This window comes from Coptis chinensis, unplaced genomic scaffold (assembly GCF_015680905.1).
Source record: "Coptis chinensis isolate HL-2020 unplaced genomic scaffold, ASM1568090v1 utg2560_pilon_pilon, whole genome shotgun sequence".
NCBI classification, from domain to species: domain Eukaryota; kingdom Viridiplantae; phylum Streptophyta; class Magnoliopsida; order Ranunculales; family Ranunculaceae; genus Coptis; species Coptis chinensis.
Genome location: NW_028238131.1, coordinates 438,409 through 459,948, shown reverse-complemented (window position 1 = coordinate 459,948; position 21,540 = coordinate 438,409). Strand labels below are relative to the sequence as shown.

The window sequence follows — 21,540 nt, the reverse complement described above, 5'->3', positions numbered from 1 at the left end:
TGTATTGGATGTTAGATCTAGAAATTTTTTCCTGTGGACTCGCACCCTTAAAAATAATAATTAAGTATATTTTACAGGGTGATTTGAAGGACAAGTGGCGAAATATGACAAAATAAGTTTTACAGGGTCATCAATCTGCCCCTGTTTGGCCTGCTGCTGCCAATAAGTTTAATGGCTTGGAAACTGACAGATTTGGTTTTTTCGAAGAGGTGGATGAAGAGTTTGAGGAGGAAATGCTTCCTCCGCATGAGATTGTTGCCAGGTCGCAGTGTACTACATTTTCGGTGTTTGAAGGACTGGGGAGGACACTCAAAGGGAGGGATTTACGACGTGTCAGGAACGCTGTTTGGCAGAAAACAGTTTTTCTGGACTGAAACTTATAAACTCTTTTTATTTCTTGTTACTGCTCATAAGTTTTTTCCTTATTTTTGTTTATCTATTTTCTGTAGACTTTGTTCGATAATAAAGTAATTTATATCGTGGTGTATAACTTGAACTCAACTTGTATTCATTACTCTGCAAAATTGATACAAGCTGAAAGAATCCACCCGTTCTATGTTTCTGTATGCTCCATTTGTCCCCATTTTGTGATAAAATAATAGACGCTTTAGCATCCATTCTTTGAGAGATCAACTGAGAGAGAACAATTGGGTTTGGAGATGGCATTTCAACTTATATTAAGACATTTTATTACCTCCTTTGGCAGAGTTTAGAAGTATACTAGTGTGGAGTATTTTGTTGCCACCGCCATTTGCCCGACGGTTTTGGAAGTCTGAGTGAACCGCATGGAAATGGTTAAGCTATTTGGTTTATTTAATGCCCATATCTGGCATTTAGGATAGCTCGTGATTCATGATTTGTTTAGTTTCTTTTTTCTTCTTTTTTTGGTCCAACTTTTATAATTTCTCGAGTGCTTATTGGTTGGCATGTACCTGTACCTATTGGATGGAGGGTGGGGTCATAATGAGCAGAAGCAGAACTGGATGTTACAGATCCTATATTAGAGAATCATAAGCCGCCTTCAGTATGCTATGGTTCTAGGAAATTTAAGACCTATGGGGTAAAGCAACTAGATGACTAGATCAGTCCATAACTTTTGTCAGTGTGTTGGGTCAAGATTGGAGAATGCTTCTTGCGTATTCTAAAAGGTATTTTCTCAACAAATAAACTGAAAATGAGCAGGTGTAAAAGTATATGAGTGGAAAGTTGAAATAAGGTGGTTTTAAAGGAGGATCGTTTAAGAAAACAAATTTTCAAAGTTATTAGAAATAATAAAGATAGTTACCATTCTCTGCACCATAGGAATACTGGATTTTTTTTTAAATTTGATCCACTAATTACTTTGATGTGAAAAATGCAAGCAGGCTGAAAATTAAGCAGCGGCAAGGACTGGTCTTAATGGATCATTTTGTCAGGTAATGAGCTTTCCTTCGATTCTTCAGTGGCCATATCCAAAGCAGTTACAACTAGGTGCTAGGTGCCAACATAGGCCTTTAGGCTGCGAGTTTGTGACTGAATAATCATTCTCTTCTTCATATAAGTTTTTTTCGTTTCGAGTTAGTTCAATCAATATTAAGGAATTGATATAGTTATGTAGCTGCACTAGGTGTTGAATTTGAAATTTTATTTATTCATACCATATGCCGTACTGATATTGTTTTGCTTTCTCTGTTTCATTTTTTTCTTTTCTTTTCTTTTCTTTTCTTACATAGTGTTGCCGTTGAAGTTGACACTCACCTTTAGCTACACTAATTTTGACATGCTTAGTTTCTTACCTGTACAGGTTTTGCTCAATCCACTTAATTAGCACTTTTATGGACTAAGAAAGCCATTAAATAAACAAGAAAAAAGAAGAAGATCATTTGTAGAAGTTGGACTTTACTACTTATGTTTCTCCGAATAGTGAATTTGGCACTACATCTGCAACTTTCTAATGATAGAAGATATAATTGCTTAAGAACTAAATCCATGTATTTAGAATCCCCTTAACATTAAATCAGACCCTCCCTCGAATCGCCTTCTTTGGCTTTGTACGTAAATGACAATAAAATGCATGTCGTTGGCTATACCTAAGATTAACTAATGGAATTGAGTGATGAACAAGTTTGAATGAGGTCTATCGCCATTGGTCTGATGAAGGAATTACTTATGAAGGAGAAAGGTGTTCATCTTGCATTATAGGATTTCGTATAATTGCATTGTATTATAGCTTTTAGTCTTCATGAACTACAAAATTATTGTCGTATTTCTTATATATGCAATTCTTTTAGGTATATTTTGCACTTCCTTCCTAATGGAAGTTTTACTGTGTCCGCTCTTTTTTTTTACTTGGGCATAATATCAGCATAGATGCATCTCTCATGACAACAATTAGTTCGCGGATGAGTTTGGATATTGAAGCCCAATCTATAACTACAACTCAGTTAAAGGAGATGAAATGAAAATGCATCAAAGGTATTACTTTTTCCATGTCCTAGCTATTCCAGTACAATGTAAGCAGTCATTCAATAAACATTATAGATCTTTGTTAAGCAATGTTTCATTCTATGTTTTCTGTTTGAGTAGGCAAGGAAGCCATACACAATATCTAAACAGCAAAAAAGATGGACAGAGGAAGAGCATAAGAAGTTTCTCGAAGCTCTGAAACTGTATGGTCGAGCTTGGCGTCGAATAGAAGGTAGCATTTGATATGAGTTGATAATCTCACGGAAGCTTTGTTCCGTGATCCATACCATCTCTCTAAATTGTTTTTCTTGACTTTGCAGAGCACGTGGGTACCAAAACTGCCATTGATTCAAGTCATGCTCAAAATATTTTCTCTAAGGTTTATTGCCCTTCTTACGATTACATGTTTCTACCATAGATATTTTAAGTAAGTTGATGTTCATGACCCAAAGTATGAACATTTTATATTAGGCATATATTTATGGGTGGTATATAGGAGTTCTCATTGCTCAGTTTGATGTTATTGATCCAGGTGGTGAGGAGAATATGGCGTCACACAATGTGAACAATATCCATCTATTTTCGGGTTAGTCTGTCCAAGGTAAGATGTTTAAGATCAACGATCTTTATGCATTAATCCCTGCCTACTTTGGTTTACATAGGATTTGTTAGAATACATCATAATGGGTTCGATTTCAAAAGAGCATCTTTGGGTTCCAGTATCAGAAAAGGAAAACATATATGTGGGGAGATTATATAGAAGAACTTCCATCCATGGACCAAAATATCGCCGATATATCCGATATATCGCCGATATATATCGGTATTTTGGTACACCGACATCGATATTTCCGACATATATCCACCGAATATAGAACTCTTTTTTTTCCGATATATATCGGAATTTCCGATATGAAACTTTATATCGCCGATATAATCGATATTTCCGATATAATCGATATATATCGGTTGACTTTTTGACCATTTTAAAATATAAATCCGATATTTCCAATATATTTCCGATATATATCCGATATTTCCGATATTATATTTCCGATATTTCCGATATTTTAAATAGTTTGGACTGGTTACCAAAAAAATGGATATATCCGAAATATCCGATATATCCGATATATATCGGTTTTTGGGTACACCGATATATTGATCGATATCGATATTTTGGGCCTTGCTTCCATCTACTAAAATACAGTATGACTAAAATATAGTAATAATAACATTAACTGCAAAAGTGCAAAATAATAAGTAGCAATGAATACCAACTGAAGTCAAGTTCTTAATATTTACAGGTGCGTGCAACTCCTGGTCACACACTAGGTTGTGTCACTTATGTTACAGGAGATGGGCCTGACCAACCTCAACCGAGGATGGCATTTACTGGTGATGCCTTACTCATTCGTGGATGTGGTAGAACAGATTTTCATGTGCTCTTTCTGCGAATTCATAAAATATGTTAGTGTTATAAAGCAACAAGAGAAATCTTTATGCGAAACCAAAAAATGTTAAAATTATATTATGTATCTATATTCTTCTAGGCGATTTGCCATGCCAGCTACTATCAGTGCACTTTTCTGCTACTCGGCTGCTAAGTGCCAACTGACTGAGCCAATGATCTTGATGTGTTGTCCCTCGAGGCAGACGTTATTTCATCATGAAATGGGCCCATGCTTATCTTGCTTACCTGGGCAGTTATGCTTCCTCGAATATTGGTGGTAAACTGGTTGCTGCTATGTGATAAGTATTTCAGTTGTTCACCCGTGAGTGAACTTTGGAGTGGCGCTTCGAAAGGGAGTAGTAAAAGGCCCAAGACTCGATTTGGAGGCCCGTTGCCAATACTAGTCCAAATCTATCGACCTCGAAAATCTCGTAAAAAGTAATATCTATCTAATAAAACATTAATGGTGTGGGGCCCTGGCTCCTCCATCCGATGGTTTCTGGTGTCTTTCTAAAGTTGTACACTACTGTTTCAAGTTTATCCAAGTGGTGTGCTATTCTCTAATTTTAGGATGACGGTTCACAATATCATTTTCTTCTATAATATAGGGTAAAACTTTTAGGTTTGATTCTCTTTCTTCTCTTCCGGATCTGACGGCCGCCACTTTCGGACCATGTCGGGTATGCTACTTTGGTTTGACTAGCAAATGTTGCAAATTCTTTGCGAGGATTGTTTAGCGACTTCATAGGGACACGTTAAGTATTTGCTTGCAAGAACACATTAATGATTTATGTCATTTTTGTTTGATCGATTGAGACAAAGATTCTAAGTTTGTTCAAGTTTAATGGCACATCGGTCCTATAGATATATTATCCTCGGATAGTGAAAGTGAAATAGAAGTTTGTGTGGAAAATGGAACATCCTTAGCAATGGAATCTGCATTGTTACTAGAATTCCCGGGGAAGCTTCCATCGTGGGCATCTCTCGCTTGAGCACCGGTCAAATGGTAGAGTATCAACATTTTGGATTCACAAAACCGCTTCATATTTCATTGTAATGGCTTACTCAAGTATTATGTTGTTTGCGTGAATCGCGAGGTTACATGGATCATCAGCGAAATCACCAATTGCCTCAAAGAGCATCTTCTTGATTGGAATGGCACTCAAATCATGTTGAGGATGTTGATGGGAGTGTCGACTCTCACCACAAAGACATATCTGGCAATATTTTTGGAAAATTTTCATCTCAAGAATATCGAAGAGATGTCTTCCACAATCTCTTCAATCACCGTGATCATCAACTTCCAAAGCTAAATCTTCAATGGAAAATGGAAATTTCAAACAAATCTTACCTGCCATTTGCTTCAAATATTATTGATCCCAAAGTTTATCCAAAAGATAATTTAGGCGGGAAAGCGAACGATGTAAGTAGTAGGTACGACCACACTGGAGGTAGGCTCCTACCTTCATCTTTGGCACATGGAAAGCTTCTTCCCAATGTACAATCTGATGGCTCAAGTGCCCCTGCACATCTTTCTGGTCCTTCATCACTGCTTTCTGGACCAGCAGAAAACGATGTCTTTCAAGCTGCATTGCAGGTATACTCTCTGGTCCTTCATCACTGCTGAACGAGATAGATAAGAATAGATAAACTATTTTGTATTTTCTGCTAGAATTGACGTTGTGTGGTATAGGCTCCCTGGAAACATTTTCTCTGCCCAACTAGAATTAATGATCTATGATGGTCATCTGTTGAAAAGTGCAAATGTTTTATAATTTTTCAGCAGTCGGAAATTTAAGCATTAGTCTTTGCTTTTGCTATTTACATGCAAATTTGAAGTAAAGGGTTCAGCAATTATATGTTGGTCAAAAAAGTTTGAGTTAGACACCAAACCTAGATACAACTTCTTATGAATTATTGCCGATTCTTGGCTTGCTTTTTTTGGGTGATGGTCTTTTTGATTATGGTGGTTTTATTTTAGTTATGGTGTATTGTAAACACACTCTGTTTTGCATCCTTATACTTTTTAACATTTTGTAAGATTTTTTTCTATATGCTTGCACTCACGAGGGTAATGATATCCGTCGGTTGACTATCATTTGTAGCTCTCTCTCCACTGGGATGTTGTTGTAAATCAAATAATGATTAGTTGCCTTTCTTACCCTTCCATAGGTGTTCAAAGTGTGGACAAGAGTCGAAGCCTCCTCAAAGTTGGAAGACTTTTATGAACTTGAGTTAAACATCAAAGGTTTGAAAAACTTACATGAGAGTTTAGATGATTACCTCGATTGTGGAAGAACTATGTGGAGACAATCGGTATTTACGTTAATCCTGTGGTTCACGAGTTGATGCTACCCGTTGCATTAAGCTGCAAACAAACCTTGCTGGTTTCCTCAATTTCCGGCTAAAAGCGTTGTGTTTTCTCCCAAAGGTACTTACCTTATATTATTCAAGGTTGATATTCATAGCTATCAATATTTAGATGCAATATATTTAAGTAGACATTCTTAAACTGTTTCGACCTTTGGATGCATGCTGTTACTAAAGTCAAAGGATCTTTGGAGAACCAAGCAAAGGTAACATAAAGGGTATAAACAATGGAAGCGAACAAGAAGTCCCAAAAAGGGATGATCGATTTCCCAATCGAGGAAGATGCTTTTCATTCTAATCTGACCATTACTTTTCGGTTGCTCCCTGAAGTGTTTGTCTCGATAAAATTTGTGTTTTCATAGTTTCTATCTCTCATATATTTTAATTTCCACATAAAACCTATCTAAGCAAATCAATGAATACGATATGGTTGTTTGTGGATGACGATGGGGTTTCCTTATTCTTGTGAAATGCAGGCCGTGTATGTCTTGTACTCGGATGATCATGCCTTAAAGCTCCGTATTTCATTGTGATGGCTGGATTTGTTTGCGCTCTGTTTGCATTTGGGATTCCCCATTTGTCAGCTATGAGAATCTATCTTGGAGTTTCAACAGTCTTGAGTTTAATATATAATATCGTCATCGCATGTGTGCTATCGTTTCAAGATGGTATGTGTTGTCTTTCCCAAATTCTCAATGTCGTGGCTCTGGTCTAATGAAGTTCTGTAGAAGCTTTTCCGTTTTTCTTTTAGATGTAGTTATTTTCTTTATACATTATAAAATCCTATGACTTCAATTGTCAACACTGTTAAATTTTTATATGCAACTTGCAACAAGAAGTCGATACTGATCTAGCTTTACTGCCTTTCAAACCAGTGTTGCTAAAGGTTCTTCAATGTTCATTTCTTTCTACGGAATTAAGTAAGATCTCATACTATCAATCAATCTAATTAAAATGGACGATTTGAGTTTTTGAGATACTTTGAAGTTGATACATTTGTCGATGTTGATCGATTTGAAGTTTAAACTTAAATTTATTGCCACGAGTTAGGTGAACAATCATCATTAGAAAGCACCAATAGTCCACGGCAACAGAAATCGATGTCATTTCCAGGTGTCCTTTACAATCCAAATACATTGGAGAGCTTCCGGTGCCCTGATGATAAGCGAGTTTGTTGAATTGAGAAGAAAATAAGGTATTTTTCAAGTTTCCTTGTAATCAAAATACTTGATGATTGTTTTGGCGAGCCACATGTTTAGAAATTTTTCGTCTATAGCACGTCTTCTTAAGTCTTACCAACATTCAATGATTTTCAGATTTGGGAGGACATCCGTTACGGTAGAGCTGTGGAGGATAGTTCTTTACTTTCAAGGTTCCTTCTAATTTCTCTTGCTGATTTGAAAAGTCGAGCTTCAACTACCGGTTTGCGCACTCACGAAGGTTGATCCTCTAGCAACCTTGATTGATTTGAGGCCGGCTTCAATCTACTTCAATCTAGAAGAGGTACAGAATTAAATTTTATATATCGAGTCTTGGTAAATATAAATGTTTAGATCTGTTCTTTTTGTTAATTGGTATTGGTTACGCGAGAAATGGTTTATTCTCGAAGTACTAAGTAGGAGTCCCTGTCATTTTGCTTGTAACGAATGGCGTAACTCTAGCTTAACGGCCAGTCGGCGGAGAGGGTGCAACTTTTGAGTTGTTTTAAACGCATCTTTGAAGGAAAAGATCCGGTGGTGGTATCATGTCTTCGATGGGCGGAAGAAGCGGATCTCAACTCTCAAAGACATTGGCCCTACAAACTAATTTCTATTCAGAGCCTATGTGCCTACGGTGGAGTAACTATGTGGAATAATTACTTTGTCTTTTGCTTACGTTAGATCTATGTCCCACTACTATGATCAAAGTAGTAATTTGTTAGACTTGTTTATGGGTTTCTGCAAGGATTTAACGAAAGAAGACAGTAATTTATGGTCTTTAGAGGGGCTAGATCCAGAAAAATCTTTCTTTATGGGCTCAACTTGAGTTTAAAACCTAAGTCTTTAGCTTTAATATTGAGTGTATACTCATTTGGTATTTTATTTCTCAGTGTCGTTAAAGTATGTGCTTTCTCATGGAGCAACTTTTTCCTTTTATTGCTCATGTTTTACCGAAGCCATGTATAGCAGAATGCAACTTATTCTCTCACCAGTCACCACTGGGCTCATAGATGCAATTGAAATGGTGATAGCGAGAATGCAACTTATTCTCTTACCCGTCACCCTTTGGACTCATAGATGCAATTGAATCTTTCCCCTAGAGTTTCTACACATTATAGGGATACTAGTGTATATGCGGTGCCTACGCCCGGCCCGATGTCTCGGCGCACCTCTGGCGCTACCCACGGCTTCGGTGGCCGGCCCCCAACCCGCGATGCCTTTGACGCCTGCGGTGTGTGACCCCCACTACAGCGACGCGGCCCAGCGATGCCTCGACACCCCTGCGGTGCTACCCCTAACGCTCGGTGCGTCCACCCCCAGCCCGCGATGCCTTGACGCGCCTGCGGCGCGACCCCCGACGCTCCACAAGCTCATAGAAAATGTTGCTTTGTTGGCCCATAAGCCCGTAGAGAAATAGGCCCATAAATAGACCCAGCAGCTAATGTTGACTTTGTTGGGAGAGAGAGTTTTGAATGTTGATTGTTCCATCAAATGTTAGATGAACCAGGTTGGAAAAAGGTTGGATCCGCCACGTCATAAGATGGGAGGAAGAGTTGTAGCCGCCAGATGGGGGCCCTGCGGGCCCCATACTGCTGTGTATTGTTATATAGATGTTGCCATATATAGATGGGGAATGTTTGCTGTGGATGCTTCGGAAAATGAACGTCAGAATAAAATGAGGGTAATTGACAGTCATTGTCAAAAACATGTCTTCAGACTTTGTATCTTAAATGTATTTTTTAGAAAATTTACAATTAAGAGGGAATCACGTTCACTGCGAGGAAAGCGATGATCAAGAGCATCTTCTGAAAAGAACCCAGATTGTAGATTGACCGTCAGGAACCCAGATTGTAGACTAACCGTAAGGCACGTGGAGCGTTGAGGTAGCGCTGTAGGCACATCCATCTCAGAACCGTGAAAGGCAGCATACCCTAGTATAGAATATATCATATTTGGGCGATTTTTTGTAATACGGTAATCTAGTCATCAAAAACAACGTTATTATTGGCTTTATCTCTATATTATATGATAGCCGCCGGGTTTTGAGGAACCCACTCTCCCCTATCGAGTAGGCAAATTGAAATCTCTCTATTTGTTCAATTTATTAACACTTTCTTCACAAAAATTAGAACTCTCTTTTATTAATAATTTAGAAGAACCCCCATTATGTAATTTAAATTATATAATTATTTTCCATTTTTATTAATAATTTAGAAAAAAAAAACTCCCTAATATCCCTAATGTCACTTTAATATCACTTAAATAATATAATTATATAAGACGTGCCTCCTCTATATGATTACAATTAGAATCCCAAAAAACCATACTAATTATCGATCTCCAATGACGGTTTCAAGACTTTGAGGAAAAAATAAAAAATCTCGCGTACCACGGTTTGCATACTTGTTATATGAAAGTTGCAATTCTCGTATCCTATCGCTATCGTATCCTATGGCCATCAGCTACACAGTCACGCACACGTACGGAAAAACCAATAAAACCAGCTAACTCCGAAACAAAAGTGACGAAATCACCGACAACAATAAACGGAACAACCGAAGCTCAAATAACAACTATTATCACATACCACTACTTAAATTACATTTGTTTCTATGCAAATGATTCGTTTCTCTCTCTTAACTACTTGCAATGCCAATCTTTTTTCTTCTTCTTTAAAAAAACTATCAAATTCAAGACCAAGTCTTAAAACACAAATGGGTGATTACACTACTGTTTCTGTACCATCTTCAAAGCTTTTGTTTCGTCAGTTGTTTGAGAAGGAGTCTTCTACTAATACTTATCTTCTCGCTGATGTTACTCACCCTCAAAAACCAGCTTTGGTAAGCTTTGATGCATTAATGTGATATGGGAATGTTGTTTCTTTGTTATGTATCATAAACTAGTAAAATAATTGATATTCAATGATGATTTTAATGAGGTGGGGCAATTCTGATACATTGGATTATGTATTATGTATAGAAGTTGTTAAGTGACAAAGTTTGGATATAGTGATAATTTGATGAGTTTGTTTTATTAGAATGTTGATAATTAGTTAACTACTTAATTAGCCTAAGCACTCAAGGCGCCTTAAAGTTTTGGATAATATGATAATTTGATGAATGGACGATTCAGGTAATTTGGATCATTTCGAGGAAAGAAATTATTTTAAGTACTATGTTAGATGGGCACTCAAGGCGCCAATTTTAGTGAAAGCCATTTCCACGGTGGCAGTTGGGAAGCCTAGTGCTTCACCTCGCCCTGACAACGTAGTTGTGCGCAAACTCTTTCCACAATTTGTGCCCATGGTTTTTTCTTGCTTTTGTTATATTTTTCGTAAGCTTTGAGTTTACTTATTACACCGTTGAGTAATTATTACTTGCACCTGTTTTGCCTTAAATGGTTTGTTGCTATGTGTCCTTCAAAATGATTTTATAATCTTGTTTTATAGTTTTCTTCAAGGATCAAAATATCGAATTCGGTGAATATATCGGTGTACCCAAAAACCGATATATATCATATATATATCGGAAATATCGGATATATTCAGTTTTTTTGTGACCAGTCAAAATTTTGTTTTGTATATCAATATATCGGAAATATCGACAATATATCGATCAAAGTCAACAATATCAGTCAAAGTCAACAATTTATATCGTATATATCGGTCGATATATATCGTTATATCGGAAATTCTGATATATATCGGGGAAAAAAAGATTTAATATTCGGTGGATATATATCAGATATGTCGATGTTGGTACCAAAAAAACGATATATATATATCGGTGATATTTTGTTCCTTGGTTTTCTTCACATATCGCTGCAACAAGTTTTGTTTGGGACTTTAATTTGAACCCTTTGCGATGAGTTTCATAGGAAATTTTGTTGATTTGCATTTTCTAGAATTGAGCATTAGTTTTCTTCATTGATCAACTTATTTGGGGAACATACTAACGGAAATTTCTGTAGTTGGTTGACCCGGTTGACAAGACAGCAGACAGAGACATCTCCATCATAAAAGAATTAGGATTGACGCTTATTTACGCTATAAACACTCACGTCCATGCTGATCATGTCACTGGAACTGGTGTTATAAAGGTTTCTAGCTTCCTCTGCTTCCCTTTTTTTTATACTCTTCTTGTATTGGATGATGTTGTATATCTTGTTTAAGGTTTTCTTAATATAATAAGTCTTTTTTGTTATCGAATGTTTTAACACTTCAACGATGGCACATTCTGGGTACATGTTATGACCTATTTTTTCTCCACTGGTTGTGACTTGTTCCTGCAGAACAAGGTTCCAGGAGTTAAATCTATTATTTCAAAAGCCAGCAATTCAAAAGCTGATCTTTTCGTTGAACATGGTGATAAAATACATTTCGGCAATCTGTTCCTTGAGGTAAGGGTATCATTTCCCGTATGGTTTGGTTTTCTATGTGTATCATAATATGATCTTGAAGATTTGAGAAATTAAATGGCATGAACTTGAAAATCGGCTTCCAGGTCCTATTGTGGAAGCATTTATGTTAAACATGTATTTTTCACTGATGTTCTGTCTATCGATGGCTTAACATCATGAGGAAGACAAAGAGTCGCATCATTATTGTCCTTTATGCTAATTAGTGGGTTCATAATTGTCATATCTTTTGTCAAAGACTACATACATCGTTTTCTTTTCCTTCATCCACACTATTTTTGAACTCTTAATGGTTTCTACTTCCACAATATGCTCCTCAAATGCCACTTCTTCTAATACTAGAACTCCAAAATATATGAATGACTTAATTGTTCCGGCCTTCTCTTGCATATGCTTAACAGTTCGCGTATTCTACACTTTCATTCCAGTTGTTGCATATGAGTATAAAACACGAAGTTATGACATAGTTTCTGAAATGGCTAAGTTTTTAGAAAATGTCGTGTCAGTTTTAGGGTTCTTAGGAATAAACATAAATAAATAGTTAATGTAGATTTACTAAATTTACTGTCTGGATAGAGAAAAATGAGAAGATAATTGTTCTCTAATTCTATGTGTTCTTTTATTAGAACTGTAGATATTATTCTTAGGAATAAACATATAGGGGAAGAGGCAGAACTCATCACTATCATCCAGGAAGTATCACATTTTATCTTTTCATGCAATGCAAGATTACCTCCGTTAGTACATAATACACTTTGAAGACTGCATCTGAGCCATTGCACCTCTAAGAGTGGTCTTTTTGTCGGGATCCTTTGCACATTTTAAAGTTTAGCAGTGATTGGTCTAATTGTATGCGTTCATAGGTCAACGGGTTTCCTGCGCACTAAATACTTGTGAAGAATTATGCAATGAGTCGTGTGATGTGACTCTTTAGAGTTTAGTCAACTAGACTAGTATTAACAGGCCGGGGACACCTCAAATAGGTTAATGTTCATAGGCCTCCATACTGTTGAGAAAGAAGACCTTATGCTATCTATCTCTTCTTATCATTATGAAATAGCGCTAGCCACCGTAATGATTATACTAACAGTGTAATAATAACATTAACTGCAAAAGTGCAAAATAATAAGTAGCAATGAATACCAACTGAAGTCAAGTTCTTAATATTTACAGGTGCGTGCAACTCCTGGTCACACACTAGGTTGTGTCACTTATGTTACAGGAGATGGGCCTGACCAACCTCAACCGAGGATGGCATTTACTGGTGATGCCTTACTCATTCGTGGATGTGGTAGAACAGATTTTCAGGTGCTTTTTCTGCGAATTCAGAAAATATGTTAGTGTTATAAAAGCAACAAGAGAAATCTTTCTGTGAAACCAAAAAATGTTAAAATTATATTATGTATCTATATTCTTCTAGGCGATTTGCCATGCCAGCTACTATCAATGCACTTTTCTGCCTAAATCTACTAGATAGAAGCCGTTTCTGTCTCTACTACTACTCTCAGGCGGAAACAGGATATTAGTATTTGTTGTTTATGTAATGGAGAGAATAGGTGCATCTGAACCTAATAACGATGGTTCACGTGAATTGATAAATTTGTGCTCTCTTTTCAGGGTATTTACTAGGGGAGGGGAACTTTAAGAAAAATACTTTGAGAACAAAAACATACAAATAGGAGACTTGAATAATCCTTTGATACTTATAGCCCAAGTATTTTGATGGTCTACTGAAGTTTTATGTAATGTCATTATTCTGGTTGGATATGAGAGCTTAGCTTTTTGCAAACTGAAAACTAAGCTGACACCGTCTCTCAATTGTATACACAGGGAGGAAGTTCACTTCAGCTTTATAATTCAGTGCATTCACAGGTAAGGACATGAAATGTGAGAGTAGAATTGTAATTTGTATTGGATTAAGGAAACTCGGATCTCATGTCGGATATTGGGAATTGTGATCACAGATATCCTTTTTATTGTCTTATTTTGCTTATGTTGTCAGATATTCACACTGTCCAAGGACACATTTGTCTATCCTGCTCATGACTACAAAGGATTCACTGTAAGAAAATTGCTTACCTATTATGTCTATGTTGCTGTATAATACCCACCGCTTCTGATACCAGACCTTTCTTGAATTTCAGGTTAGCACCGTAGGAGAGGAGATGCTCTTTAATCCTCGTCTAACAAAGGATGAGGTACCCTCTGGCCTTAAAAGTCTCCCTTCTTGTTAAACAGCTCACCTACGTAGGGAACATAGCAACATCAATTTTAAAAATCTTACTTATCAAAATTAACTAAATAAATTAAAAGCTCCCTATATATATATATTTCAGCTGCACGGTCAGGATGTTTTTGTCCAAACATGTTTTATTTGTTAGATTCATGTCATCTGCTTCAAGCAAGGACTCACTGTAACGGTTTGCTGTTAATGGGATGTCCTCTAGCTGCCTACATGTCGATGGACATGGAATAAGTATATTCTGAGGTGCTTAAATAACAAAGTTTAGTATTTCTTTTTGAGCCTCAAAACCTTTTCAAAATACATAATAGAACTTGTGAAGATTTATTTATTTTGTAAGAAGTCATTCTCCACAACTGACATGGTGCTTGTTTCTTCTATAAATTTTTGGCAGGATACATTCAAGAGCATCATGGAAAGTAAGTGTAGTAGCATTTGAACTCGATTAGGCATATTTGAAACTTCACCTTGAAAACTTGGAATTGTGATTATGCTCTATACAACTACTGATGATTTTGAACTTTTTTTTCTTAACAGATTTAAATCTACCATACCCGAAGATGATAGATGTCGCAGTCCCAGCAAATATGGTTTGTGGTTTGCAAGATGTAACTAAAAAATCTTGTGAACCTCTGGCAACCTAGGTGTACACAATAAGTATAACAAAGCAAGGTTTTCTTCTGAAAGTGGTGAATAAATAACCTGTTGAAAATGTATTCTGTGTGGTGTACATGTAGCTATATCCCATCATACTTGCCTTTTTTTCTTTTTCTTTTTCTTTTTCTTGTTGTAAGCTCAGACGACGCTGTTAGTTTGGTAACATAGGGTTTCCTGAGGCCTCCAGAAGATTTTATAATTGGGCAGGAATTTTTTCTCTTTCATAGCATGTTATAATATTTTTTTAGCATTGCTCTGAGAATTATGCTCTTTATCAGTTTGATTTTTACACATTTTAGAAACTATGAATTGAGTGCTCATATACTATGTGTCGTCGGTGCACTGTGTCCATATCATCATTCCTGTTTCAATTGCAGCAATAGGTAAAATCCATTCAAGAGACGGTGTTGTTTTAAAAAAATCATTCTTGTCTCTTGAATGGATTTTAATATTTTAAAATTTTGTCATTCTCATCCTCATCTTCATCATTCTCGTTGTTGTTGTTGTTGTTGTCGTCGTCTGTCTAGATTCATATAATGATAGTGAGAGGTCCCTCAATAGCGTTATACACGAGGATCACAGTGGGCAACTTTTTTAAGTGATTGCTTCTTAAAGTTCCTCTTATCTTATGTTAATTATCAGTTTATAGGTTAGGCAAGTAAAGAATACAAGTACGATGGATCGTTTCAGTTGACTCTGTGATTTGAATTAGTATTTCCTTCTGTCTATTATACGGACCGACACTTTTATTTTTGCGAAAGTAGTTATACAACAGCTTCCTACCTATAGAAATTTCATATAAGGACTTAAATTTGGATCAACGTTAGTAACAGAATGATGAAAAGAGTAGAGAGTTCAAGGTGCTTATAAAAAATAAAATCTTATATCTTCTCAACAGTCAACAACTTCAGAATTAGAGGGACATCCGTGTATTGGCAATGGAATAGTAAACAATAACCTGTTGATTGCATTTCTCATGGTAAACCCCAAAGAAGTGTAATTGTAAGTCTTTCTTCTTTCTCTCACTCTCTCCCTCCTTGGCCCTGACAGTAAGTTCTGTATCTAGATTGGCACCTTTTGGATTGGTAGAATAATAATTAACTTGTTTTACTTTCCCCCATGCGCCCTGGTTAAGGATTGGAAAAAAGGTTTCTTAGGTAGGAAAGTATTGAACATGAGGTTGTTCTCGAATGATAAGACTGGCAAAGCATGGGATCAAAATGTAAGTCTCTCTATGTGTATTAATTTTATTTATTTGTAATCATTGAATAGGTAGAAACTCAATGCACCCACCCATTGGTTGTATGTTGCAATGAGTTCTTAGTTTCTTATTCACTTTGCAGGTTATGCAGAGAGATTATGGAGTTTTATTGGGTAATTCAATTGATTAGTGCACCTTTTTTCGAGAGTACAAAAATTTAATAAATAAATGAATTGAATAATGATACTAATAATGGACTAATGGTAATGTGGTGTTTGTTTCTCCAGTGAGTCAGTTCACATTGTTGGAGTTCTGAAGGGTAATAAGCCAGATTTTCATGTTGCTATGCCTCAGAAAGCAAAGCCTTTCTATGAGTCATTAGTTGAAAAGTTCCGCCAATCCTATAATCCAGATTCGATAAAAGGTAACGATCAATCAGTAATGTCTTTCATGCATTCTGTTCTTCATGCTTGTTTCCATACGTCTTTCACTTCTCTGTAGTTTTTGAAACTTTCACTGTTTATCTTTCTACTGAGTTAGTCCGAGTAAAAAATAAAATGTTAGTCTGAGTAGAGCCATAGAAGGTGGGTTCATTTCTAGAATCAAGATACTTGACCTGAATATGTATATAGTTTACTGAACTTCGTTTTATCGCTTTATTGTGATAGCAACCCAAATTTTTGTTTGGGTTTGACAGTGAAACAAGTCATGCATAATTTCTCAAGGGTGTATGTCCCCATAGTTGTTGTGTTCTTTTCCAACTTGTCTTCGTAAAAACAGACATACTGCATTTCTGAAGCGATTCAGATTTCAGAATACTCAGTTTCTAAATAAAGGAATGAAGTTCTTCTAGTACCACTAAATTGAATATAGTCTCTAGTATTATATATTCAGACTAACCTTTCTTGATCACATTTCAATGAGGAGTTCAGAACAAGTGTCTTTGTGATGAATTTGCATGTTACAATGGTTCACATGCATTCCTTAGGAACTACAAATAATTCCAGCACAGAAGCACATGTAGTTACAAATAATTCCAAGTGAAGAGGGGGTAGGAGGGTTATTGGGATAAGAGGGAGAAAAGGGATGAGACTAAGGTCAGTAAATCTTAAAGATGACTTCCTTTGTCATTAAAGAAGAACAAAAGACAAGAGAAGTTAGTTGTGGCAGGTGCTGACTAGCAAAGTCGGTAAAACCTTTAGGTGATGATACCAGAGGTCTGGGGCTCGAACCCCACCAGCATCAAAGAGTTACTGATCTCATTTAAAACAGGCTTACCAATCAAAAAAAAAAAGTTAGTTGTGGAAGTGAGTGCAAGGGTTAAACGGTGCAACTTAACCAAAGGATGTGTAGTTGGTGATTCGGACAAGATGTAGATATGCTGTAGGAGTGATATAGGGGAATGGTTGAAAGGAAAGCATCCGTCCCGACAAGGACGGCCATCATTTATTCCTGAGCTTGCAAAGCGTGATAAAACAATGTGCAGAGAAGGTCTTCTGCTACTGTGGGGGAGGGAAGATGGGGGGTGACCTATTTAAGAAAGAAAGAGGCTTCAGGGTAGGGTGATAGAGACTTTCTGTTGCAAGATGCTTCTTTGATTTTTCCCTGGTGTCTCAACTTTTATCCAAACAAACATAACTCAATTTTTAGCTTGTTTATACTTGATAAATTTCGTGTCTCTACATAGTAAAACACAGTTCATCATCAACATGCACATTTAAAACTTCTTTTAGGTCTCTTATGGCCAATGGACTCTGAGACCAAATTATACATGCATGTGTTGAGTTACTTCAGCAACCGTAATATCAACCAAAGAAAAGAAAAAGTTAAGCAACCTAACTTTGTTAATTATACAAGTTTGTTTCTGCTGTGCTTTTCTGATTTGCTCATTATATATCCAATCATATTGAAGCAGTGGCAGGTCTTGATTTTTATTATTTGGTGCTTCAAAATTATAGTTTATAACTCTTTATTTATGTGTTACATTACTTGCAGATGGTGTATTCGGGGCAATGATGAAGGTAAGGACCTAAAAAGATAATAAAATAAGTTTCCGTTCAGAGAGTAACAACGGACTAATTTTTTTTATTTTATTGTGGATGCTCAAGGTTAACTTGGTTAACGATGGCCCGGTAACAATGCAGCTTGATTCATCACAACCATCTAAGTGAGTGTCAGGGCTTTGTTATTTGATTAATTAGAGGTTGTAAGGTTAGTACTCTATCTGTCAACCGTTCAACCATTTTAACCCAAACATGTTCAGGAACAAAAGTGATTTACCAGTTTGTGAACCAGAGTTATGGCGTCTGGCTTGAAAGAGATTGTTACACCATTTTATCTATCAATCTGAATCAATGATTTGGTAATACCCTTTGTAATTAATATGAGGTCGATTCATTTCAGTTGACATTTTCAACTTGGATTGGGGATCATATTAGAGCGGTTTTTCCTTTACTGGATCATAGGCACTTACTTTTTTATTTTTATTTGTAATTAACCAACACCTCCTAGTTATTGTTTTTCCTAGTAAGGAAGCTGCAAACCTTTCTTTCACACTTTCGGTAAATTATTCTTACTCCCCTAATCTTTACTTCTCCATCTCTCTTTGTTGTTTCTAGCTCATTACCTTTCTTAGTTATTGGTATAGAAAGTTGGAAAATGATAGTGTCCAGCTTCTTTGACACAAAGCAAAGATAAGTCAAGTATAAAAGATGACGAAAGTAGATATTTTGCTTTTTCTGCTTTTTAGCCTGTGCTGGATTACGCCGCCAAATCATCTGTAAGTTTTTTCTGGTTATAATTGAACTAAACAGAGGGTGATTGAGGTGCTTGGCAGGTGTTTACGCCCGAAGTTCCTTCTGAAATGGATGCAAATGAGGAAAAGTCTTTGCAGTTTTAAAATGACAACAAAGTCTTAAGGCCCAACTGAATTTGATCCCTTTGGTAGGTATATTACTATATCAGCAATGGATGTCATGTAACGACCTACCTAACCCTTGATCTGCTCCTGTTCATTCTGCCTTCCAAAACTTTTGCAAATCTGCAGCCAATAATGATACAATGACATACTAATTTGACACTTAACCGATCTACTAATGATAACCATTGACACTTAACCGATCTACTACTAACACTAAAGACAAGTTGAATTTATAGATGATTAAGTATTTGTGCATGGGAAGCAAACTAAACACAGGAAATATAAGACGAGCAGCTGGATAATTTTCATGATAGAATTGGATTTCAAACACAGCCTACTTTGATTAACTCCGTAGTGTTTGACAAATCTTGGTGATTACTATATCTACCGATGCTGGAAATGTTGGTCATTTCTTACTCAATATTCTTTTTTTCCCACTACTATCGTAACGACACAATTTAGGACTATTTATTCTTCTTTTTTCCTGTGGTAGGAAGCATTCATAATGCAAACCCAAGTTTTGAACTTTTGATGGCTAACCACACTATTGCTGCTTTGGCGTCTAGACTCTAGAATATTTCAAATTTATATCGCAGAACTATTCATTTGATAGTGTGTCCTGTATAACTCATCAATCATCATGCCATGCAGACAACACACTTTCTTTCCCAGAACCACTTTTACGTTATCACGCAGATGGCTTTACTGTACTATGTATAGACGTATAGTAATATCATTTTTAGCAATTGTCTTTGATCTTCCTTACTGTTTGTGAAGGCTTGAAGTTGCTTTGTTTCCAGCTATACTACTCACACGCACAAACACATAGTTTTAATATTCTCCTAGATCTATGCCTTTTTATCTTTTTGGGTCTTCTCTGCAGGAACCTTCCAAAATTTCCACAGGCGAAAGTGTGGGATCCAAAGAAGCGTCTTGGGATAAGCAAAGATGCTTCTGAAGATGAAATCTGGAGTTCACGCAATTTTTTTTGCAACAATATGCGGGACATGAAAGAAGTGAAGAGTCTATTGAAGGTGCTTTTCGAGAAAATTTTAATGAACAGCTACAAAGAACGGAAGAAAACAAATTTCAACTTGAAAACTAGGTTGAAAAAGAGAGTAGAGGTGTCCCCATCTTGGATGAAAACCTTACTTGATTTTGTAGAACTTCCACCACCTGTAATAATCATGAGAAGGTTGTTTCTCTTTGCATTCATGGGAGGCTGGGGTATCATGAATTCTGCTGATGGTGGGCCTGCATTTCAGGTTTGTTGATTTTTTTTATATTCTCGAGTGTTTGAGTTGAATTATAGACAAATTAACATAAATTGCTGCACACCTGCCGTAGTTTAGCTCGGAGTTGAATGTTCTTAAAAAACATTTATCCAAGATGTACTTGAAAAAGTGGTTTTTTCTAATTATCGTTGCATTCAACTGATTTCCATCCTATTATATTCGAAATTACTATTACTATGTTCCACACAAGGGCTTCTATTATCATCGAACTTAAGTGCCAAACTCCAAAAGGACCCTGTCTAGAAAATCATCTAGTCTTGAGTACATCATTTGCACGTTGTACAGTTAAATGGAAACAAATTGGACAGATTGTTTACTTTATCTTCCTGGCTTTCTTATTGCAAACGGTTGGTACCGATAAAATATTTCAAATTGAAAGAAATACAGGACTCTTGATTTTGTTTTTTCTGTCAAGCCGTTGTCTCACATGTAATGTAATGGTACATAGATCTCTCATTGTTCTAGGAGATATTACTATTGTACTTTCGTTAACAACCTGTCCTGGCTTTTCATTTTAAGCACTGAGAGCCTTGGTTGAAATTGAGACATTTTTGCTTGTGTTTGTCACTAACTAGGCTTCTGTATAAATTGCTGGGTTACTTGTGCAGGTGGCAATCTCGTTGGCAGCGTGTATTTACTTCCTAAATGACAAGACCAAGAGTCTAGCTAGAGCATCCATTCTTGGGTATGTCTTTATTAGAAGATCAATCAAGTAGTGAACTACCAAAATAAGTGCGAAACCATATGGAAAACTTGTGTTTATGTGTTTTATGTATCGACTTGATGACAGATTTGGAGCACTAGTCTCTGGCTGGATATGCCGTTCATTCCTAGTTCCATCGGTACTGTTGCAACCAACTTGGACACTTGAGCTCCTTACGTCGCTGGTAGCCTATGTGTTCTTATTTCTTTCGTGTACCTTCCTCAAGTGAAGTGATTGGATTCACTTTTATGTATGTGGGTTTATACACAAACAAGAATCATTGGTCATATTTTCTCAATGTAACTGTTAGGGGGGCGCGGCGGGGACAAGGCAAGGCACGGTGTAGAAACCACATTGCTTGGTGACTAATGAGGTGCATTTTAAGTATGCATATATCGATTATAAATTGTCTATAAGCGTCCGTGAATAATTGTCCAACGGTCTGGTTTTGATAAATTTTGTGTTTAAAAGGTCAAAAGTTCCTTCCAAATTTGCTCCTTGCTGTGTAAGTTTTTTTGTAGGATTTTAACCATACATAATCTTAGAAAAAGACACTTAAGGAAGCAGTTTAAATTTGTTGTCCTTTGTGCTAATCTGATGGCGAATCTGTGAACCAAAACAAAACAAAATATGGCGAAT

At 36.5% G+C, this 21,540-nt stretch overlaps 2 protein-coding genes, 1 long non-coding RNA gene and 1 pseudogene across 4 annotated transcripts; all 4 read left to right on the top strand.

The window, feature by feature from the left end:
* The first annotated feature begins 1,606 nt into the window (after positions 1-1,606).
* On the top strand, positions 1,607-2,784 carry LOC147473465 (uncharacterized). Its single transcript, XR_015210461.1, has 3 exons — positions 1,607-2,454; positions 2,566-2,677; positions 2,766-2,784. It is a non-coding gene; the product is annotated as an uncharacterized LOC147473465 (long non-coding RNA).
* Positions 2,785-9,902: 7,118 nt separating this feature from the next.
* Positions 9,903-15,044, top strand: LOC147473464 (persulfide dioxygenase ETHE1 homolog, mitochondrial-like). Its single transcript, XM_086587487.1, has 9 exons — positions 9,903-10,307; positions 11,437-11,565; positions 11,758-11,865; positions 13,057-13,191; positions 13,714-13,755; positions 13,886-13,945; positions 14,028-14,081; positions 14,520-14,544; positions 14,663-15,044. Exons 1-9 carry the CDS (start codon positions 10,080-10,082, stop codon positions 14,767-14,769), a joined length of 888 nt encoding a protein of 295 aa, XP_086443613.1. The 5' UTR covers positions 9,903-10,079; the 3' UTR covers positions 14,770-15,044.
* A 138-nt stretch (positions 15,045-15,182) lies between these two features.
* On the top strand, positions 15,183-18,390 carry LOC147473463 (uncharacterized; annotated as a pseudogene). Its single transcript, XR_015210458.1, has 6 exons — positions 15,183-15,784; positions 15,918-16,004; positions 16,126-16,156; positions 16,271-16,407; positions 17,979-18,004; positions 18,092-18,390. The product of XR_015210458.1 is annotated as an uncharacterized LOC147473463 (transcript).
* A 304-nt stretch (positions 18,391-18,694) lies between these two features.
* On the top strand, positions 18,695-21,532 carry LOC147473462 (protein CHAPERONE-LIKE PROTEIN OF POR1, chloroplastic-like). The gene is given in 6 exon segments (XM_086587483.1): positions 18,695-18,762; positions 19,787-19,887; positions 19,890-19,942; positions 19,944-20,168; positions 20,807-20,883; positions 20,989-21,532. Coding segments are annotated over 6 exon segments (666 nt in total). The 3' UTR covers positions 21,131-21,532.
* The last annotated feature ends 8 nt before the right edge of the window (positions 21,533-21,540 follow it).

Bases quoted from the DNA above. Each gene is read 5' to 3' on its own strand.
- LOC147473464 (XM_086587487.1), top strand. From the start codon at position 10,080: ATGCAAATGATTCGTTTCTCTCTCTTAACTACTTGCAATGCCAATCTT. The intron at 11,566-11,757 runs GTTTCTAGCTTC...TTGTTCCTGCAG, and splicing joins CTGGAACTGGTGTTATAAAG to AACAAGGTTCCAGGAGTTAA. The intron at 11,866-13,056 runs GTAAGGGTATCA...TAATATTTACAG, and splicing joins TCGGCAATCTGTTCCTTGAG to GTGCGTGCAACTCCTGGTCA.